The sequence below is a fragment of the Vollenhovia emeryi genome, unplaced genomic scaffold (assembly GCF_000949405.1).
Source record: "Vollenhovia emeryi isolate VEMERY1.0 unplaced genomic scaffold, V.emery_V1.0 DF939122.1, whole genome shotgun sequence".
Taxonomy (NCBI): domain Eukaryota; kingdom Metazoa; phylum Arthropoda; class Insecta; order Hymenoptera; family Formicidae; genus Vollenhovia; species Vollenhovia emeryi.
The window spans coordinates 176,847-195,728 of record NW_011967244.1 but is presented as its reverse complement, the minus strand read 5'-3'; the positions used below and the strand labels follow the sequence as shown (position 1 = coordinate 195,728).

Genomic DNA, 18,882 nt, shown 5'->3' with positions numbered 1-18,882 from the left:
GTATAAATGATTTCAAATTATAACGTGCTGTTTCTCTCGAGAAATCTTTTATTGAAGAAAAGTATGTTATCTTTCTGTACTTATCAATTGAAAAACAATGTTTAATAAATTTTTACCAGCGTGAAATACAAGCTGTAAATTCCTAAATTGATAAATATCTATTGTTTTCAGGTTGCTCCTAAAATGTTTGCCTCTATTGGAACAATATATCTTGCTCGTTCAGTTTTACTTCAACGAGCAGGTGGCGTCGTTCCGCGTCACGTGCAAGATACTGTACCTACAATTGAACGTATTCTTAGATCTGGCTGCAAATGGGTTCTGTGTGCCAAAGGACTTAGATCTCGAGGAAAGCGATACAAACGAGTCAGGCGAGAGGACAGAGAAAGGCGGGATGGGCTTAGCTGATGGCGAAGGGACGAAAGACGTTTCCGATAGAATAGAATCCGAGGATCAGCTTGAGGACGCCAGACCCGCGGATCAAGAGCAGGAGAAGCCGGATGATAAGACTTGTAAGGAGGAGGAGAAGGGAATCGACATGTCCGAGGATTTCGACAGCAAACTTCAGGATATGGAGAAAAACGACGATGACGAGGAACAGAGCGACGACGACGAGGAAAACGATTTGGATAAAGAAATGGGGCAGACGGGAGAAGGCGCTGAGCAGCTTGATAAAGAAATCTGGGGCGACGATCAGGAGGAATCTGGAGAGGACAATGAACAGCCGGAAAACGAGGATGAAGAGGAAGGCACGGGCGAACAAATCGGTGGGAAGGAAATGAGCGCGAGGGACGACACAGATAAGAGAAAACAGGAAGATGACAACGACGACGACGAAAATCGACAAGAAGAAAGTAAAAAGGAGATAAACGAGTTGAATGAACCGGAGGTGGATGAGGATCAGATTAATCCTTACCACGGTAAGTTCCAGCCTCCACCGGAACCCGAACCGCTTGATTTACCGGAAGACATGAATCTGGACGAGGACGGTAAGGAGGACAACGGTGGCGAGGAGGAGAATCCCTTCGACATTGATGAGATGAAGAAGCCGCCGCCGGAGAAGCAGGACGTGGAACTCGAAAAAGAATCTGGCGAGGCGAAAGAAAATGATTCTGAGGAGAATTCCAGCGAGGACGAGAACGATAATAATAATGTCGATGAGGAAACCCAAGCTCGAAGGGCAGAAGAAGAGTTGGAAATTGATGAGAAAACCGAAGAGAAAAATGGGGAAAATGCCACAAACAAAGACGAGGAACAAAATCGAGATGAAGAAGCGGAGGAGGAGAAATTGCAAGAGAAAGCGGCGCCAAGTGCGAATGATGCGAGCGAGCAGATGGATGCTGCGCAACAAATTGAGGAAACGGCGGAAGGTTCGCGGGACACGGTAGCGCACCAACCGGAAGACACGAAAAATCAACAGTCAGAAACCTCAGCCGAAAACACACAAGAGGATAGTAATGACAAAGGCACTGGCCAATCGCAGTCGGTGCAACAGGAAAGCGGACACTCGGGATCGTCTAAGCAGGAAACTGTCCCGGCGCCGCAGAGCAATGCTATGACAAAACCAGTCGAGAAGAGGAAGAACCCGGGCGAGAGCAACGAGGATCGCAGTCTGTTTGATAGATTTGAGCCGACGCTGAAGAAGTTGAAGACGATCTACACACAGGACGAGATATCGAGAGACGAGAAGGAGAACGATGCGAGCAATGTCGACGGCGACAAGGCCGAGATGGCTCAACACGTCAAGGATTCCGAGAGATTTGACGATTACACGCTCGACGCCGCGACGGAAGACCAGGTCAGACAGCAAGCTTCCAACGCGGATAAAGCTGAAGACGAGGAAGAGAAAGAGAATGACACTATGGACGTGGAGATGCACGAGGATAAGGAGAACGACGTGGCGAATGATAAAATAAACGAGCAGAAAGCCGAGAGGGTCTCTGAGATTGCAGACAACAAATGCAAAAAGGATCCCGATGGTAAAAGTAATAACGTGGATGACAATCAGACGGAGACAACTGTGGCATTGGAAGGAGAAACCGCGGAGACCATGAAAGTGCAGAGGGGAAACGAGTCTACGTTTCACACGATGGAGTGCAGCGTGGAAGAGAATGATCTCGGTTCTGGCCATGTGGAGAGAAAGCGATTCGAGGTGGAGAGGATGCTAGGCGAATGGACACAAATGCCCTCCACAGAAGAAGCTGCAGCCGCGTGGAATTGTCTGTGCTCGGTCACGGACGCGGCCGCTCGGGATTTGTCCGAAAAATTAAGATTGGTGCTGGAGCCCACGCAAGCGTCGAGATTGAAGGGCGATTATAAGACGGGCAAGCGTATTAACATGCGAAAAATCATCCCCTATATAGCCAGTCAGTTTCGCAAGGACAAAATCTGGCTCAGGCGCACGAAACCGTCGAAACGTGACTATCAGATCGTTCTCGCGTTAGACGATTCCAGCAGCATGGCAGACAATCATTCCAAAGAGTTGGCTTTCGAGTCCTTGTCGCTGATTAGTAAAGCAATGACGTATCTGGAAGTAGGACAGCTTAGTGTCATCAGTTTCGGGGAGCAGGTGAAAGTATTGCATCCTTTAGGAGAAGCTTTCACGGAACAAAGTGGATCTAGGTATCTTTGCATTCTGTTTGCATTTAATGTTTAATTAAATATAAGTTGAACGGTTTAGGAGCTAACACTAGATAAATGATATATTGATCTTATTGTTAGTCGCTATTTTATATATTCAAATTTATCAGCCATATCATTTCATGTGACAATTGGAATTTTAGTTACTCCGTTTCTTTTCTATTTACAGGCTAATACAAGAAATGAGGTTTGATCAAAAAAAGACCATGATTGGACAATTAGTCGATTTTACAGTGGAAATGTTCGAGAGCCAGCGTGCCTCATCTGACAATGCTAAACTGTTGGTGGTACTGTCGGATGGCAGAGGGATATTTTCAGAAGGAAAAGATATAGTGACTTGTGCTGTTAGGAGAGCTAGACTTGTAGATATCTTTCTAGTGTTTATAATAGTCGACAATCCAATTAACAAGGTGATTTTTAATCGAATCTTAAAATAATTATATTATTAATAACCGTCGCGATAATAATAGTTTCGTTTAGATACTATTAAAAAACGATTACTAAGAATCAATTCTTCTCTATTTTTCAGGATTCAATATTGGACATTCGCATGCCTGTGTTTCAAGATAGAAAATTATTAAGTATTCGACCGTATATGGATAATTTCCCATTTCCATTCTATATGATTCTTAGAGACATAAACACATTGCCAGGTGTTCTGAGCGACGCTTTACGCCAATGGTTTGAAGTAGTTGGGAAAATTGATACTTAGATTAATAAATATTCATTTTAAACATTCAAACTGGTAAGTTTGTAGCTAGTATAAATAATTAAATTAAAGTTTAGTTACGTAACACAGTTATGAAATCCAGCATGTATATACATTTTTTTTCTTTGATATGATTTCCCATCTGATAATGGTAAAATTTGATATATGCTGTGATGTATACTATGTATAATACATATTGTATAATATACGTTATTTATATGCAAAAATAAAAATATTCTTTGGTAAATCTATAAAAAATGACCACCTAATATTTAAATTAAAATTAATGTATGTATAAAACTGCACATATTGAACTCAACTGTATGTTAATGATTAATATAAATAATTGGACTAACCTTTAGTAGATTATAATAAATTTATTGACATTTAACTTTTGGATTAAATTTATCTTGGCTGAATTCCAACTAAAAGTAATCGTCACTTCACTTGAATTGATGAATTTTTTATATAGAAATGTATCATAAGAACGTTAAAGCAATAATTCAACAATTGAAATGAAGCCTATATTACTAATGTCCTAATATCCTAATATCCCAAACTGTTCTATTACAAATGTTGTATAAGTTATACATCATCTTATTCCATTTATTCCAGTCAGTTTATACTCTCAAGCCTAGTAAATTATACAGCATATTGGATTATAGAAAAATTCAAGTATTTTGTACTAAGCTCAACCAGCTTCTGCCCTCTCCGTCAACGCCAGCTGGAAATCTAATCTGCACTAATCGCACATTCTTGTCTTCTCCTTGTGAAGCAGCTGGTACAACTATTGCCTCACCCTCCTCACTCTCGTTATAAGCGTATACCGTTTCCACTTGATTAACATCACATTTATTGTCTGTAGTGTCACTCTCCACAAAGTCAATCTACGAAACAAAATGCAGCTTTTAATGATAAACAAATTATTTTGCGCCGAATATCTTTTCTAAGAAATTTTAATGCTTTACCTGATCTTCGACAAGAGGGTCTACATCGCCGCTCACGGTTTCTTCTGCCGGTATATTTAATACAACATCCTCTTCATTATATATCTGATCTTCCCCTTCTTGTTGTATAATCACATGATCTTTCAGTTCGGTCACATATAATCCAGTTTCATCCAACTAAATAAGCAACAACATGTATAATATTCATGTAATAAAACTTTGCACGTTACGATGTATATTCTACAATAATGTACATTGTGTGCAATAAACTAACTATTCCATGCTATAAACTAAACTATTCCTGAATGAGGAATAAATGTGCTACGAATATTTTTATACATTTTTTAGATTGAAACGGGAAACTTATAGTCAACCCAGCTGGCTAATTATTTAATCGATTTATTACACAACATTTCGACCCTATTCTTTTGGGTCCTTTTCGAGTGATACTGCAAATCAACAACAACAACGCAGTTATGAGCAATGTAGGTGAATAAATAAAAAGGATTTAGATCTTTGATTGCAGTCACCAGAAACCAGCTGTCTTTGATACGTGACCGTGGTTTCTGGACAGACAGGTGTAGAATGTCGTGCAGATATTAATGAGTGAGTTAATTTTTGAAGTTAATTGATTAATGGAATCCTTGAGTTTGCGGTATGTGGATGTATCGTTAAGTAATTCTTTCATCTGCTCGACATAATCCCCTCTGTCCATCACAACGGTGACTTTTATATTTCACGAGGATAGAATGTGTAGAACAAAGTACCTGTTCGTTCACTTCCTCCATCAATAGTTCGGCAGAACTATTGGAAATAGTTATTACTTGATTATCTTCCGTTGTTAATCGCGGTTGGTTCACCACTATGGTATCATTCAAGTGACCCTAAATATTAAATAACATATGCATTATATTGTGACCATAGAATAATATATAACAAAAAATAGAAAGAAAAATGAGAATTTGCTAATGAATCAAAATGCTTTCTCAAGTATTACCTGAGCTTGCATGTGTCCATAAAGTAATGGCTTTCTCATGAAGCCCATGCCACAGACCAGGCATTCGTATGGCTTTTTATCGCTATGTATGAATCTATGAGCGTTTCTGTTGTCCCTGCTATTAAATGCTTTGCCGCAGACCTAGAACAGAGCGCATCTATGACAGAAATGCAATTTGAGCGCGAGAATAAAAACGACCGAGTGAGAAACAATTTGAGAGAGAGTATTCAACGATAATTTTCAGGCAAATACCTCGCAATTATACGGTTTCTCGCCTGTATGTATACGTCTGTGCTTCTTAAAATGTTCGGGATAGACAAACGTGGCCGAACATACGTCACATTTGTACGGTCTTTCGCCGGTATGCGCCGCTTTTATATGATAATCCAGTAATCTTCTTCTTTTGAAACCCTTTCCACAATTGTCACACTTGTAACGTTTATCGTTGTAATGCGTCGCCCGCTTGTGGGATTGTAAATTCGACCGCTGACTATAAATGGCAACAGCGACATCAATCGTTCGCGAGACATTAATTCGAACATAAAGAATCGCTATTCACCTCTCCAATTTTGTACCACTCACCTAAATGTCGCTCCACAATACTCGCACTGATAAGGCTTCTCACCCGTGTGAGTTCTCTCGTGATCACGTATCTCCGCTTTGCGTGCAAACGCTTTACCGCACATGTTGCACTTATAGGGTTTGTATCCGGTATGTACTATATTGTGTACCTCCAAATTGTGAGACGAGGTAAAAGCCTTTCCTTTAAATTTTAAGAACGATCGTTAAAAAAGCGAATAAGAAGAACGTTAACATGATAACGGTTGAATCTGGACAAAAAGTATAACATTAAATGTTATAAGAAATATATATTTATGAATCTTACCGCACTGATGGCATATATATTCCCTTACGCCATTGTGCGTTCGTTCATGCTGGGTCAAATTTTGCTGGCTCAAAAACGTTTTGTTGCACCGGGTGCACTCAAAGGGACGAGGTCGTACTTCGTGTGTTTTTATGTGCGCCTTATACGTATATTTCGATGCAAAGTCTTTGTTACAGACGTTGCACACGTATGGACGAACACCCATGTGCGTGTTCGTGTGTTCATCTAATAAATTTTTTGAACTAAATCAAAAAATATATATATTATCTTCTATTTTATCTGTATCTGTACTTGAGAGATAAATTGTTGCAACTGCAAAATTATTGATTCTGAGATTTTTTTCTTTCAGCTGCTCTTATTATTTATTTTACAGTGGTGAATAAACGTATCTGCAGAATGCACGGAAAATGAAAAGAATGCACGTTTGAGAAAAATATTGTCAAGCAAACTTTGGAAAAATATAAAAAAGCAACTTATAGAAATACAAGTTGATTGCGGCTCTTCTGCAGAAATTTGCTAAATATCAGTTGCGACAACTGACTTCTCAGGTACAGGTATTTCATAGTCTCATCTTGGCCTAGTGATACCGTACTTGTATCTCTTCCCACACGTGCTGCAGGGCCACGACTTCACCTGGGGATAATGTATCCTCTTGTGAATTCGGAACAGTCGCAGATTACTAAAAATTCTGTTGCATATCTCGCACTGAAAATCCCCCTCCTCCTTCGCGACGTGATCGTCGAGGTGCATGGAGAGTTCGTTCCTCTTTCTGAAATCCTGCCCGCACACGTCGCAAATGTACAGACGAACGTCGTGGATATCCTTCATGTGCGCTACAATGGTCTTAGCATCCGTTGTGACCTTCTCATCCTCGCACAAGAAACACGTGTACGAAGAATCATTTCGCAGTACAATCTGAAGAGAAATGCCGTATTATAGCCCACATACCACACGGAGTTTTCTCTTAAAATTTACCCTGAAAACCGTGTAATCGTGGGACATGGCATTTTGAAGAACTTTACGTGAGTTTTTTCAAATTGTACCATACATTCTGCTAGTAAAATGTAAAATTTCAAAAAACTGACAAAATTCTTCGAAATGCCATTTAAGAAAAAATTCTCTCCGTGCGTAATTCTTTACAATTTCTCGCCGCTAGATCACCGATTTCTCCGTACGTACAGTTTCCTGCAGATTTGCTTCAACTTTGATCTTCTTCGACTTCTTCTTGTCGTCGAGGATATTTGTCTTGTCTGTTTCTTCAACCGCGGGATCTTCCGATTCTACAAGCAATTCTTGTGCTTCCTCTTCTTGCATCTCTGTATCGTCCTCTAGCGAGTAATCTTCTTTAGTCTCTTCCACCTCCTATGAACATCACCAGTGTATTTATGTACTACTAAACTACAACGCGATAATCTATTTTCGTCAAGCTTTACGTGACATCTTACTTCGATTAAGATGTTCTGGCCTTCCGTATTGTCTGTATAGTCATGATCGTTATAGTCCTCCTCATGATTACAGTCGTCCTCCTCATTTTGAAAGATGTCGCATAATTTTTTAACTTCCACCGTCTTTTTATAATTGTTGCACAACTCCATTTTGATCTCGCTCAATTTACTCTCAAGCTCGTCAACCTAAAATCAGGTAAGAGGCGTGTGTGACTTTCGCACGATCGACGAAAATTCGACAAATCCTTCGTCGAGGAAACCGCGAGCGATCGCTGCGTCGCGCGGCTTTGCTTTACCTCGTTGAACAGCTTGAAACATTTCTTGCAAATGACGAGAGAATGCACGGAATCCTCGCTGATGTCGATTTCTAGAACGGCTGATATAACATCCACTAGCGCCTTATCAGTTACCGTGTAGCTGGAATCATCGAAGATGCGTATGCTGTTTCTAGTGGATACCCCGATTTTACTGTCGCATACTAAGCACTGTATGAAGTCTTTATCGGAGTCGGCCATCGTCTTTTACCGCTGCAATTGATACATTTTATCATTAGCGATGCTAAATACATAAGTTGGGCATTTTATTCCGCTCATTGGTCAACGGAACTTTTGGATACTGAGAGAAGGACGTTTCGTAGTCGAGGTTTAACAATTTATCTCTCGAAATCTTTATTTCTCAAATGTGCAAACTCTTAGGTCCGGTTTCACCCAACGTCGCTTAATCATAATCCGAGTTCACTTCATGTTTGTCTCTTTCTAAAGCAACAGTTGGAAAGAGACAAAGAACAAATTAAGCTTAAAATTAAACGTTGGCAAAACCAGGCCTTAATGTCCGCTTCCAGCAATGCAGATAAGTTTGAATTCTGGTTCAACCAGGTTTTCATCTTTTTCCAATTCCAGAAACTAGAAAACTGAAGAAATGGACGTAAACACGGTCTCACCCAACGTCGCCTAACTTAAATCTTGGTTCAATTCACGTTTATCCCTTTCTAAGGTAAAGCCCAATCTGCAGTGTGCTTTCTGCGTCCAGAAACATTCTATTTTACACAAACGAATCAAAACGCTCAAAATATTTGCCGACAACATACAGTCGCACAATGTATAATATACAAGTTATCAACTTGCAAATTTTTTAAGCGTACCTACTGACTACAAAATAGAATGTTTCTAGACGCAGAGAGCACATCGTAGCCGTTGGAAAGAGACAAAGAGACAAAGAACGAATCAAGTTAAACTTACAGTCAAGCGATGTGGATGAAACCAGGCCTTGCAAGAGGATAAGAAGTAATTGAAAGACTTAATCTGCACTGGCAGAAACGGGCACGAGAGTCGAAACGTAAACATTTTTCTCTGAATACCCCGAGACTCGACATTCGACGGCGCTGTCGACACACAAGTCGCTCGACCCTCTCGCGGCTCTAACGTTCTCTCGGTCTTCGGTTTCCGTCGACGCATCGTCCTCTCAGCGGACGCGCGCTGGATCGCGGGGTCCCCTTGAATCTTGCGAGCCGGATACTCGCGTATCCCAGCGGTTACCAAAGGGCCAACGCGAGTCGTACGCGCGTCGGTCGACGACGCCGGGGCGCCGGGCGTCGCGACGCCCCGTCCTTGACGCGTCGCGCAAGATGTCGCGCGCGCCCGCCTACCCGCGTGAGCAGCCGTTTCGTTTCCATGCTCGCGGTCTCTCGCGCGGGACGAAAATTGTACCGAGAGCGCTCAGGCGGCGCGAGAGCCCGCGTGTTCCTCCCGCTATGATCCGCGTCGAGCGCGACGGCGACGGCGACGTCGACGGTTGCGCGGTTGCTCCGGGACGCGAAGGCGTCCGAGACGTCGTCGCCTCCGATCGCGCACATGATTCCACGCGCTTCCCTGATCGGATCCTCGACGGGTCCGAGACGCGCGGCGAGGCGCGAAGAGAAGCGAGGCGGCGAGCGCAACGCGAGCGCGACAACGATAACAAGACGCAAAAAGTTGCCAGCACTGACTTGAAATTTTCATTCCCCGGTGTGGACGATTGGCAGGACAACAGATAGGCGGAACAGCGGGCGATCGAGCGATGGCCCCGGGCGGCGGCGTCGAATGGCGACGGGCTCGGGCGACGACGGCCGTCGCGACGCCAAAGGAACCCTGAAAATGGCGACGCGGCTCGGCGACTACCCGCGCGTTTTTACCACCTGGCGGCCGTCCGGACGGAAAAGTGTCTGGGCGGCATTACGTCGCGCGCGCCGGGGGGGGGCGGGCGAGCGCGCGAGGGCCGCGGGCGTCGCGAGCGCCATCTGCGGCGACCGCGCGCGCGATGCGGCCGATTGGAAACGCCGCCGGGCGAGAATCTTTTCCCCCCGCGCCGCCGAGAAACAACGTTCTGTCGCAGCTTCTATTTCCGCGCAAAAGGAGCGGCGTTTCCTTATATTAACACCGCGTTTCGAGCCTGTCCAGCCGTGATTTACCTTGCGCCTCGATGACGCGTCACAGCGGGCTGTTTTTTTTTTCAAACGAACGCTCAAGGCGCGCCGCTCGTTAAGCCCCGTTCGAATGAAGCCCGGTGTCCAATTCTACCAAATGTGGATTCAGTTTATCACCGCGGAGTTTAGCTTTGTTTAAATCCAACAAGCTACAAAATTATCAAGGTAAGAGAAAAACTAAACGCCATTCGCGTTCTTTCCACGTTCATTTTCTTGTTTGTTTCTTTTTACGCGGGTCACTCAATCGGAGTCGGGTCGACCCGACTGTTCCCGGCAATACGTTGAACCGTTCCGGTCGATATCGATCGAGTCCGGATTTGACATGGTTCTCCTGCGGTTACATCACCGGTACATGATCGTATTTCAAAAGGAGATTAGGAGACGACGGGTCACGGATCGCTGTGAGCAGTGTGAGCGCCAGTCGGACATCCTCGTGGGCGCCGGGCGGGTCGGACCGCGGCGAGCTGGGCGAGCACGTGCCGGAGTCGCGTGACGACCGCGGTCGTCGACGGGGCGAGCAGGTCCGCGCAGATGAACAAAAATGACTCGATGAGCAGATACGGGCCCCTCGTCGGCGCGATCGACGAAGGGACGAGCAGCGCGAGATTCCTGGTACGGAGAACAACGACCCAGCCTCCCGGCGCGGCTCCCGGGAGCTGCGGTTATCGAGGACGCACAGTGCGCGACGCCGCGGCGAATGGACGATCCTCCGCGGGACCCTCAGAGTGCGGAACGAATTGTTGAGATAATCCGCAAATGATCGGAGCGGATCGTCCAAGCTGTGCGTTTGCAGACAAGAGCGACGCGTCGTTCAATTTGTACCTTCGGTTGCGGCGTCTCTCGTTCGTTACCTGATCGTCGCTTGCTGTTGTTAAAATAATTTACACGTCGACACGTTTCCTCTCTGTCGCAGGTCTTCGCGGCGGACACGGCGGAGGTCTTGACGTACCATCAGGTCTCGATATCGCAGACGTACCCGAGGGAGGGATGGGTCGAGCAGGACGCCCTGGAGATACTGCGGGCGGTCAGGGAATGCCTCCGGCAGACCGTGTTCAACCTCAAGCAACTGACGATAGATCCGGCTGACATAGTCGCAATCGGTATAACGAATCAGAGGGAGACCACGGTTGTGTGGGACTCCGTAACGGGACAGCCGCTTTACAATGCCATAGGTAATAATAGAGTAAGGTGGCCACATTTGGATCAAGAGCGTGCACAGAGTGCGGATCGACAGTTTCATGAGTCACTAGGCAACACTTTGAAGTAATTCACTTAAATTTGGCTCTTTTATGTATTTACAACTTTATGCTATATCGTCGATATCATAAAAGGCATCAACGTGTTTTTATGTCGCTTGTCAGCGACTCGGCAAATTGTTGATCCACATTTGATATCCGAGAGTCGATCGTGAATCTTTTCCTCAGACGTGAACTCGTGAAACTCACTCGCAAATATTGATTTCGTTAATGAAATTTTTCGCTTCTTACGAGCTCGCGCTAGAGAAAAGGATTCATGATCCGAATTTGGTCGCTTTGCCCTAAAATGATGTTTGTTGCAAGTCGACGGACGAGACTCTCCGTTGCCTGTGATAATTTATACGATTCGTTAACTTCGATGATATCTTGCAGTCTGGATGGACATGAGAACCACGTCGATCGTGGACGATATATTGAAGGGCGTACGCAACAAAAACAAGGATTACCTGAAGCCGCTCTGCGGCCTGCCGATTAGTCCGTACTTTAGCGCGTTAAAATTGAAATGGCTGCTGGAGAACGTGCCTCGGGTTCAGGAGGCGTTGGCCACCAGACGTCTCATGTTCGGCACCGTCGACTCCTGGCTGATTTGGGTAGGTCTCCGCGCGCAGCGAGCGCGGGGTGTCTTCTACTACCGGGAGAAACCTGGAACTCTTGAGGAATCACTGATACGATCTCGCGGACATCGAGTTGCTTCTCAATCGATGTTACTTTTCTTCTAAGGCTGATGGCAGAGAACGATCCGTAAACGCTTAAGACTGGCTTAGTCGTAGACGTAGGGCAAGGCAGAGAGAAACGTAAGTCGTGAAAGGCTATTGTATACGACTTACGTTTCTCTCTGCTTTGCCCTACGTCTACGACTGAGACAGTCTTAAGCGTTTACGGATTGTTCTCTGCCATCAGCCTAACAAAGAATTGTAAATTTATTTGACCAATATTTTATCACTGTGCAGTGGTATTGGCCGAACGATTGACTAACGACGCAGTAATTTTTATTCAGATTACCTGAGGGCCCAAACCCAGGGCCGAGATAAAAAAGACCAAGACTTTAAATGTTTTAAAATGTTCCTTTTGTAAAAACCGTTTTTCTTACTTGAATATTCTTATAACTTCACTCTCTTTACGTAATTATTGTAAACAGGACACACAATTTGTAAACGAGATAAGAATAATTAAATTCGTTAAATCTTTATTATTAATTAGATTTGCATCGAAAATTATTCTAATTTTGTCTGGAAGTTTTAATGAAAATCAGGGACTTCTTTCTCGAGAAATGAGTAGACACCCCGGAGCGTAATGCGAAGGGAATTGTTCGTAATATTTTAATTAACACGCCAATTTTTTTTGTAATTAGAATCTGACTGGTGGCGCCAATGGCGGTGTTCACAGTACGGATGTCACGAACGCCTCGAGAACAATGCTGATGAACATCATGACGTTGAAGTGGGATCCGACTCTATTGTCATTTTTCAAAATACCCCCCGAAATTCTGCCTCAAATACGGAGCTCCTCTGAGATTTACGGTTACATACAAGATGAATTGTTGCAGGGCGTTCCTATATCGGGGGTATGCAGTACTTTTACTGCTTCAGTCAAGTATAACATAAGGAAGATATAATATCAAATAGTATGGTATCAAACTTGGGCCGGTACTCGTAGTCGGATCTTATACAAGATAGAACATTTCGTTCATAGCTACAGAGCGGTCTTGAACATAAGATCTGACTATGAATACCGGCCTTAGATTTTCATTAATGTCGCTTATTTTATTTGAAAAATTAATTGCTGAAGTTGCTAATTATAGCAATCAAGTTTGACCCAGGTATGTAAAAAGTTATCTGTCACAGTGTTTAGGTGATCAGCAATCAGCCTTAGTAGGACAGATGTGTCTACAGCAGGGACAGGCAAAGAGTACTTACGGCACTGGCTGCTTTCTTCTTTATAATACCGGCACAGCTGTAAGAAAAGTTTTATTGTATCGTCACGATATAACGCGTGTATTGGTTTAGAATGTAATCTTGTTTCTCTCATTGTTACAGATTGTCGACTCGTCCCACGGTTTATTGACGACGGTCGCCTATCAATTAGGAGCGCACGCTTCCCCCGTGTACGCTCTCGAAGGGTCCGTAGCTATCGCGGGTGCCGTTATACAGTGGTTGAAAGAGAATCTTGGAATACTAAATAATATAGAAGAATGCGAGACCATTGTTGAACAAATGTCCACAGGCAATCGTATTGTTTTTGTGCCGGCGTTCGCCGGACTGTACGCACCTTACTGGAGGAAAGATGCGCGAAGGTAGCTAGTTTTATCGGTACAAGGGAATTTCACTACTTTGCAGCAATGGCCAAGTCTACGAATATATCGTTTTCACAGTGTCATATGCGGTATTAGCGAAGATACTACTGGCGCGCATATTGTAAAGGCGGCTCTGCAAGCGGTATGTTTCCAGACGAGAGACGTCTTGGAGGCCATGAAGAAGGATACTGGCTTGGTACTGTCGAGACTGTTGGTCGACGGTGCAATGACGAATAACAATTTGCTGATGCAAATGCAAGCCGATATCTGTGGGATTCCAGTGGGTAGGTGGAATATTTTTTCAAACGAAGCTTGCGTACGTGCTGTTAGATGAAAAGTTGGCAAATCAAATTAGCACATATAATTTTATACGAAAGTTAGACCATTGATGTGTGAAACTACCGCACTTGGAGTCGCGATTGCCGCGGGTAGCGCGGAAGGGATACGAAAGTGGGATGTGAAGATCGACACTGCCGTCCCAAGCGATATCTTCTTGCCATCGATAACTGAGAATGGTGATTATCGTACAACGACCACTTTGTTACAAGTGTGAAAGTTTTGTGACGGAGAGATTAACTGACTGACGCATTGATTTCAGAACGTGATATTTTATATTCTCAGTGGAAGGCGGGCATTGATAAGAGTTTAGGTTGGGAGTCGATCCCAGAAACAATGGGTAACTATTAATGACGAACGAGCAACAAAACTGCACGAATCTACAGTACGATCCGTAAACGCTTAAAACTGCCTTAGGACCGGTTTCACCAAGCGCCGCTTAACTTTAATCTTAGTTTAATTCATGTTTGGATCTTTCTAAAGTAACAGTTGGAAAGAGACAAAGAACGAATTAAGTTGAGCTTAAAGTTAAACAACCGGCGTTTACGGATCGTTCTCTCTGTCATCAGCCTTATACTATTAAATTTTAATTGCAGACGTTTCTATCGCAGATGACACAGAGGGCATACACAAAGCTACTGCACCCGGTGTATTCATAATTGGTACCATAATACTACTTATGGTCGCTAAATACAGATCTACCTTGTAATAAGTTTGTGTATGCAGTACCGTGTACTGCATATTGCATTTAGGCAAAATCTGCTTGTCGATACAACGGAAAATATGTTCACTACCGGTATACAACACGTTGCTTTACCTTTGTTATTTATGTTAATATTTATGGATTAAAAAAAGATCAAAAATAAAAAAAGTGCCATAATACTGTAAAGTAGTAGAGCGTTATTGTACAGCATATTAATAAGAACTGTTTGGAAATGTTGTCTTTTTCCTTTCGATCTGTAATTATTTTGTATGCTGTTTGACGGCTTCATTTTACAATGTAACTTTGCGATATTACATGAGTATTTTATGGTTTTGCGTTTAAGTTAGTCTTTTTTTTATTCCCGCGTTATCTTCGTCAACGTCTTCCGATTTCCCTTGAATTATTGCAGGAGCAATGGATACCATACATTCATCGGGTACTTTGGATTCTTTAGGTGCAAGTATTGCAGGTGATGATTCCTGTAACAACAAAAGATACAACAGAGAAGGCAATTCTTCAGACGCACATGTCAACTTGTGTCTGCGTTGATTGACTCTTACGATAAATCTCTCGCTGACCGATGTTTGAGCGACAACGGACGTCTCGAGCCAAGTGTCGCTTTTTATATTATTGATTCGTAATCGTGCGTGTTGAGGTACTAATATACGGGCGATGAGAGAACGACACGACTGAGATATTTTAGGACGTTTGAGGAACACCACTCTGTTTTGTACTTGCTGAGTAAGGAGAAAGAGGAATGGACTGCGTTAGGAGAAGATGACGGCGTTTGCAAGGAACGTATGTGGAAAATAATCATTTTCAACTGGTATGTCTTTATGTTGGGTAAAAATTATTATTCACTATATGTTGATATTTAAACCTTGTGGTGTGTATTGACTTAAGGAGGTAATTGTTATTAATTGCAGGAGGAAAAATAATTTTTACAAATTGCGTGAGTATACATTGGGTATCACCGGTCCTGGCATATACCTGGGTACCTTTAGCAGTTGCGCGTAATTTGTATCGTCAAACGGCAGCTGACCGTAAACCATGGCATACAGCACCACCCCCATGGACCATATGTCGGCGAGCTGCGGCTGGTAAGGGACGCCCCGTAAAATTTCGGGCGACGCGTAGGCGTAACTGCCGCAGTAAGTTGTGCTGAGAGGCCACTCGCCGTTCTTAGACTGCATTTGTCCACGCGCGAATCCGAAGTCAGACAATTTGATGTTGAAGCGATGATCCATGAGCAGATTCTCGCACTTTACGTCTCTGCGGGAGTTCAGCGGAGAGTTGTGTCAAAATTATTGCGAGATGTGCTTAATGAGATTAGTTTTAACATTCAATGTGTATGAATATTATTGTAACTAGTTCTGAACTATTCTTATTTCCCTTTCTAGATTATAATTCTGCAACTTTACGTCTTTCACACTGATTGTGAGAAAAACAAGTTGATTACTAAATATGCTATTACTTAGTAATAGCAGGCACTATTTTTGTAGTTCAGATATACATATGTTTTTTTAATTTCAAGCATACATAATTTATAACATTTATTTCTTTTCATTAAAAACGTTTACATACATGAATAAATATTTACTTGACAGCCTGTGTGAGCATCTAGTTGAATCAGGAAATATTTTCTTGATTGTACACTTTTTCTCAGTGCTTTAAAATCTTCATCTTTCACTTACAATAATCATACGTTTCTTTACCTGTGCACTATGCCGTGCTCGTGGCAATAATCGATGGCTTCCAAAAGCTGTCGGAACCACCTACGGCTACGTAACTCGTCGATGTAAGTATCGCGTCGTATAACGTCGAGCAAGCTGCCATTCTGCGCGAATTCCATAATGATATACACCCTGGAAAGAGCAGGCGATTTAAAAGAGATTGACAGGTATTCGTCATGGGATTGAATTTCCATCCCACTAGATTCGAATACACCTATTCCCTGCGCTGATCCGCCTGACAAATGTTATTTAAGGAAGCTGAACCAACCGATGTGTGGTCTCTATCGCCTGCAGAAAGTGAATGAGATTTGGATGTTTCAATCCTTTGACCACCTCGATCTCGCGAGGTAGGAATTTTGTGAGGTACTCTCCGGGCGCCTGGAACTTGGAGACTATCTTCACCGCCACTTGGCAATCGTGTCGATCGGACTTTGCGATCTGTGCGCGCAAGCATGTAACAAATGTTTGACGTTAAAGAAGAATATGATTAAAAACCGTGGTGAAGATATTTTGCTGAAAGCACCATGGAGTCAAAAAGTGGAACAAAAGTTACTGAAAAATTGCTAAAACTAAATCAATTTTCTTTACAAAATTCAATGCTGAAATATAAAGAAAGTTAAGGTACACCGTTGAAAAACAATCACGAAATATTTTAGACATTAAATTTACTCAAGTCAACTAAAACTTGTATGTTTAATGCCAATGATTTTTCACTGAATTTATTTTATACTAAAATACTGATGAAACGATAATAAAACTGGGTCAATTGAGAGAGATTTTCTAATTTCAGCAGAGTTTCATACTTTAAGTGCAATATTACCACCGGGGGAGGAAAGAAAAAGGAAAGGAAATGGGATGGACCATTACTTTGACGGTGGCATATGATCCAGCACCAATAGTCTTCCCGAGCGCATAGCCGTGCGACTCTAGCACCGTCAATTTCTTATCCGACTTTTCGCCGTTCTCATCGGTCAATCTCATACCAGCCAGTTGCTCCTTCGACGTACACTTTATTATTGGCACCGTTGCCATCTCCGGCGAAAATAAAGCTTTCGGCTGCAAGAAGGAGGTTTCAAGTAAGGTGCAAATTGGCAGAATCTATTCCGCAAAAATATAATGCCAGACTCCAATTTCACAGGAACCAGTTTATCGAAATTTATCGCGCTAGATTTTTGCAGAATGAATAATTATGGCAATAAGTAATACATAAATGCTTCTCTATAACTAGCGTGGCGAGCAGAAGTAAATGTCTATTTTACGACGGGTAATTACCTCGAAAATTTCTTCATATTACTTCAAATAAATGTCTTCAATGGAAAAGTCATTTTATCTGTTTTATGGAACATTTTAATGGAAAAGTCATTTTATCTGTTTCATGGAACACACGATTTTATTTGTGGAACATGAGAGATTTTAATTTAATTTTGACATCTGTGAACGGGAATTTTGAATTTTTTATGTTTTTTTTTAGGCAGAGAGCATGTGACAACTGAAGTGTGAGAGTTATCGAAATTTACGATGAAATCGATAACGAAATCGAACAGATTCGAAACCGAAGGCGAATGATACACACGTACCCAGGTGTGCGGAGCAATTTGGTGTCCTTTGAACCGTTTAAATGTATAAAAATATTTTCTTTCAATGTCAAAGATATCAATATTAACCGAGTCAGCGAACTGTCACGACGTTAAGAGGGAAATCTTCTGCGTTAATACTACAAATTAAATATTTGAAGAGATATCATTGGCTGTGTTCTCCAGAAGTTAGCGCTTAATAAGCGCTTTATGCTGATTGGATAGATCTAGAAGAATAGCTCTATTTCAGCACAGATCTGAAAGTATAATCCAATGAACGCAAAGCGCTTAGCAAGCGCTAACTTCTGCTGGACACAGGCATTGCTCCATTAAATTAGAAATGGAAGAATATATGAAATCGACGATTTGTGTTCAGCATAAACGTGGGATTGACGATCTCTCAATTTATGAGGGATCTACGGTACGAGTCTTAAAGCCTCGTCTGGAAGTCGTAAAGTCGTAGTCGTAAGAATAGTCGACTGTGATTGGTCAATTCTTATGTGTCTGACGAAATTGACCAATCGCAGTCGATTATTCTTACGACTACGACTTCTATGTAGACGAGGCTTTATGCGAGGACTATAAGGCCCGGTTTCACCAACGCGAGTTAATCTAATCGGTCCGTTAACTTAACAGGGTGCCAACATAAAACTTCTTTATTAACCTATTTTCTTGGTTAATAAAGAAGTTTTATGTTGGCACCCTGTTAAGTTAACCGACCGATTAGATTAACTCGCGTTGGTGAAACCGGGCCTAACAATGCGACTCTGCGACCCGCATTGTAGTCCTCGCATAAAAGCGCGAGACTCGCACTGTAGATCCCTCATAAATCGAGCGTTTCGATTGCGCATACGGGCGCTTCTTGCCAACTTTCTCGGTTTGTCGAAGACAAGTTCCCTTATTAT

At 42.7% G+C, this 18,882-nt stretch overlaps 4 protein-coding genes across 10 annotated transcripts in view; 2 read left to right on the top strand and 2 right to left on the bottom strand.

Moving 5' to 3' along the window:
* LOC105569839 (midasin) overlaps window positions 1-3,517 on the top strand; it is a 104,598-nt gene extending 101,081 nt beyond the window's left edge. For both annotated transcript variants that reach the window (XM_012026598.1, XM_012026597.1), the window contains 3 exons: window positions 172-2,619; window positions 2,807-3,047; window positions 3,167-3,517. In XM_012026598.1, the coding sequence (XP_011881988.1) occupies window positions 172-2,619; window positions 2,807-3,047; window positions 3,167-3,349 (2,872 nt within the window). In that variant the 3' untranslated portion in view covers window positions 3,350-3,517. The remainder of the gene's footprint in view (window positions 1-171; window positions 2,620-2,806; window positions 3,048-3,166) is intronic.
* Window positions 3,518-3,703: 186 nt separating this feature from the next.
* Window positions 3,704-9,836, bottom strand: LOC105569837 (zinc finger protein 888-like). Of its 4 annotated transcripts, none has more exons than XM_012026587.1 (12): window positions 9,606-9,836; window positions 7,918-8,148; window positions 7,622-7,807; window positions 7,356-7,538; window positions 6,769-7,091; window positions 6,177-6,418; window positions 5,873-6,053; window positions 5,543-5,780; window positions 5,291-5,431; window positions 5,061-5,177; window positions 4,315-4,470; window positions 3,704-4,233 (listed from the first exon to the last, which is right to left on the bottom strand). In XM_012026587.1, exons 2-12 carry the CDS (start codon window positions 8,134-8,136, stop codon window positions 4,018-4,020), a joined length of 2,202 nt encoding a protein of 733 aa, XP_011881977.1. In that variant the 5' UTR covers window positions 8,137-8,148; window positions 9,606-9,836; the 3' UTR covers window positions 3,704-4,017. The 4 variants fall into 4 exon arrangements, with proteins under 4 accessions (XP_011881977.1, XP_011881980.1, XP_011881979.1 ...); XM_012026590.1 differs by lacking the exon at window positions 9,606-9,836 and adding an exon at window positions 9,267-9,318; XM_012026589.1 differs by lacking the exon at window positions 9,606-9,836 and adding an exon at window positions 8,979-9,240.
* A 542-nt stretch (window positions 9,837-10,378) lies between these two features.
* LOC105569836 (glycerol kinase-like) lies at window positions 10,379-15,012 on the top strand. 3 transcript variants are annotated; one of them, XM_012026585.1, is made up of 10 exons: window positions 10,382-10,694; window positions 10,996-11,254; window positions 11,711-11,928; window positions 12,690-12,902; window positions 13,183-13,293; window positions 13,375-13,631; window positions 13,710-13,915; window positions 14,009-14,146; window positions 14,230-14,307; window positions 14,579-15,012. In XM_012026585.1, the coding sequence occupies exons 1-10, from the start codon at window positions 10,614-10,616 to the stop codon at window positions 14,674-14,676; spliced, it is 1,659 nt and encodes a 552-aa protein (XP_011881975.1). In that variant the 5' UTR covers window positions 10,382-10,613; the 3' UTR covers window positions 14,677-15,012. The 3 variants fall into 3 exon arrangements, with proteins under 3 accessions (XP_011881976.1, XP_011881975.1, XP_011881974.1); XM_012026584.1 differs by having other exon boundaries at window positions 10,385-10,694; window positions 14,564-15,012; XM_012026586.1 differs by lacking the exons at window positions 14,230-14,307; window positions 14,579-15,012 and having other exon boundaries at window positions 10,379-10,694; window positions 14,013-14,096.
* LOC105570094 (testis-specific serine/threonine-protein kinase 3-like) lies at window positions 15,009-17,767 on the bottom strand. Its single transcript, XM_012027059.1, has 6 exons — window positions 17,271-17,767; window positions 16,672-16,841; window positions 16,386-16,535; window positions 15,669-15,942; window positions 15,231-15,407; window positions 15,009-15,149 (listed from the first exon to the last, which is right to left on the bottom strand). Exons 1-6 carry the CDS (start codon window positions 17,433-17,435, stop codon window positions 15,009-15,011), a joined length of 1,077 nt encoding a protein of 358 aa, XP_011882449.1. The 5' UTR covers window positions 17,436-17,767.
* Between the last annotated feature and the right edge of the window lie 1,115 nt (window positions 17,768-18,882).

What these genes read in the sequence shown, in the direction of transcription:
- LOC105569837 (XM_012026587.1), bottom strand. Translation starts at nt 8,136, where the DNA reads ATGGCCGACTCCGATAAAGACTTCATACAGTGCTTAGTATGCGACAGT. An exon ending in ACGTGTGGGAAGAGATACAA is followed by an intron (nt 6,419 to 6,768) that starts GTACGGTATCAC and finishes TTTTTGATTTAG; the next exon opens with TTCAAAAAATTTATTAGATG. An exon ending in AGAAACCGTATAATTGCGAG is followed by an intron (nt 5,432 to 5,542) that starts GTATTTGCCTGA and finishes GCTCTGTTCTAG; the next exon opens with GTCTGCGGCAAAGCATTTAA.
- LOC105569836 (XM_012026584.1), top strand. Translation starts at nt 10,614, where the DNA reads ATGAACAAAAATGACTCGATGAGCAGATACGGGCCCCTCGTCGGCGCG. An exon ending in CGAGCAGCGCGAGATTCCTG is followed by an intron (nt 10,695 to 10,995) that starts GTACGGAGAACA and finishes TCTCTGTCGCAG; the next exon opens with GTCTTCGCGGCGGACACGGC. An exon ending in AGGGCGTTCCTATATCGGGG is followed by an intron (nt 12,903 to 13,182) that starts GTATGCAGTACT and finishes TATCTGTCACAG; the next exon opens with TGTTTAGGTGATCAGCAATC.
- LOC105570094 (XM_012027059.1), bottom strand. Translation starts at nt 17,435, where the DNA reads ATGGCAACGGTGCCAATAATAAAGTGTACGTCGAAGGAGCAACTGGCT. An exon ending in ATTACGCGCAACTGCTAAAG is followed by an intron (nt 15,408 to 15,668) that starts GTACCCAGGTAT and finishes CTCCTTACTCAG; the next exon opens with CAAGTACAAAACAGAGTGGT. An exon ending in CGGTCAGCGAGAGATTTATC is followed by an intron (nt 15,150 to 15,230) that starts GTAAGAGTCAAT and finishes TTGTTGTTACAG; the next exon opens with GAATCATCACCTGCAATACT.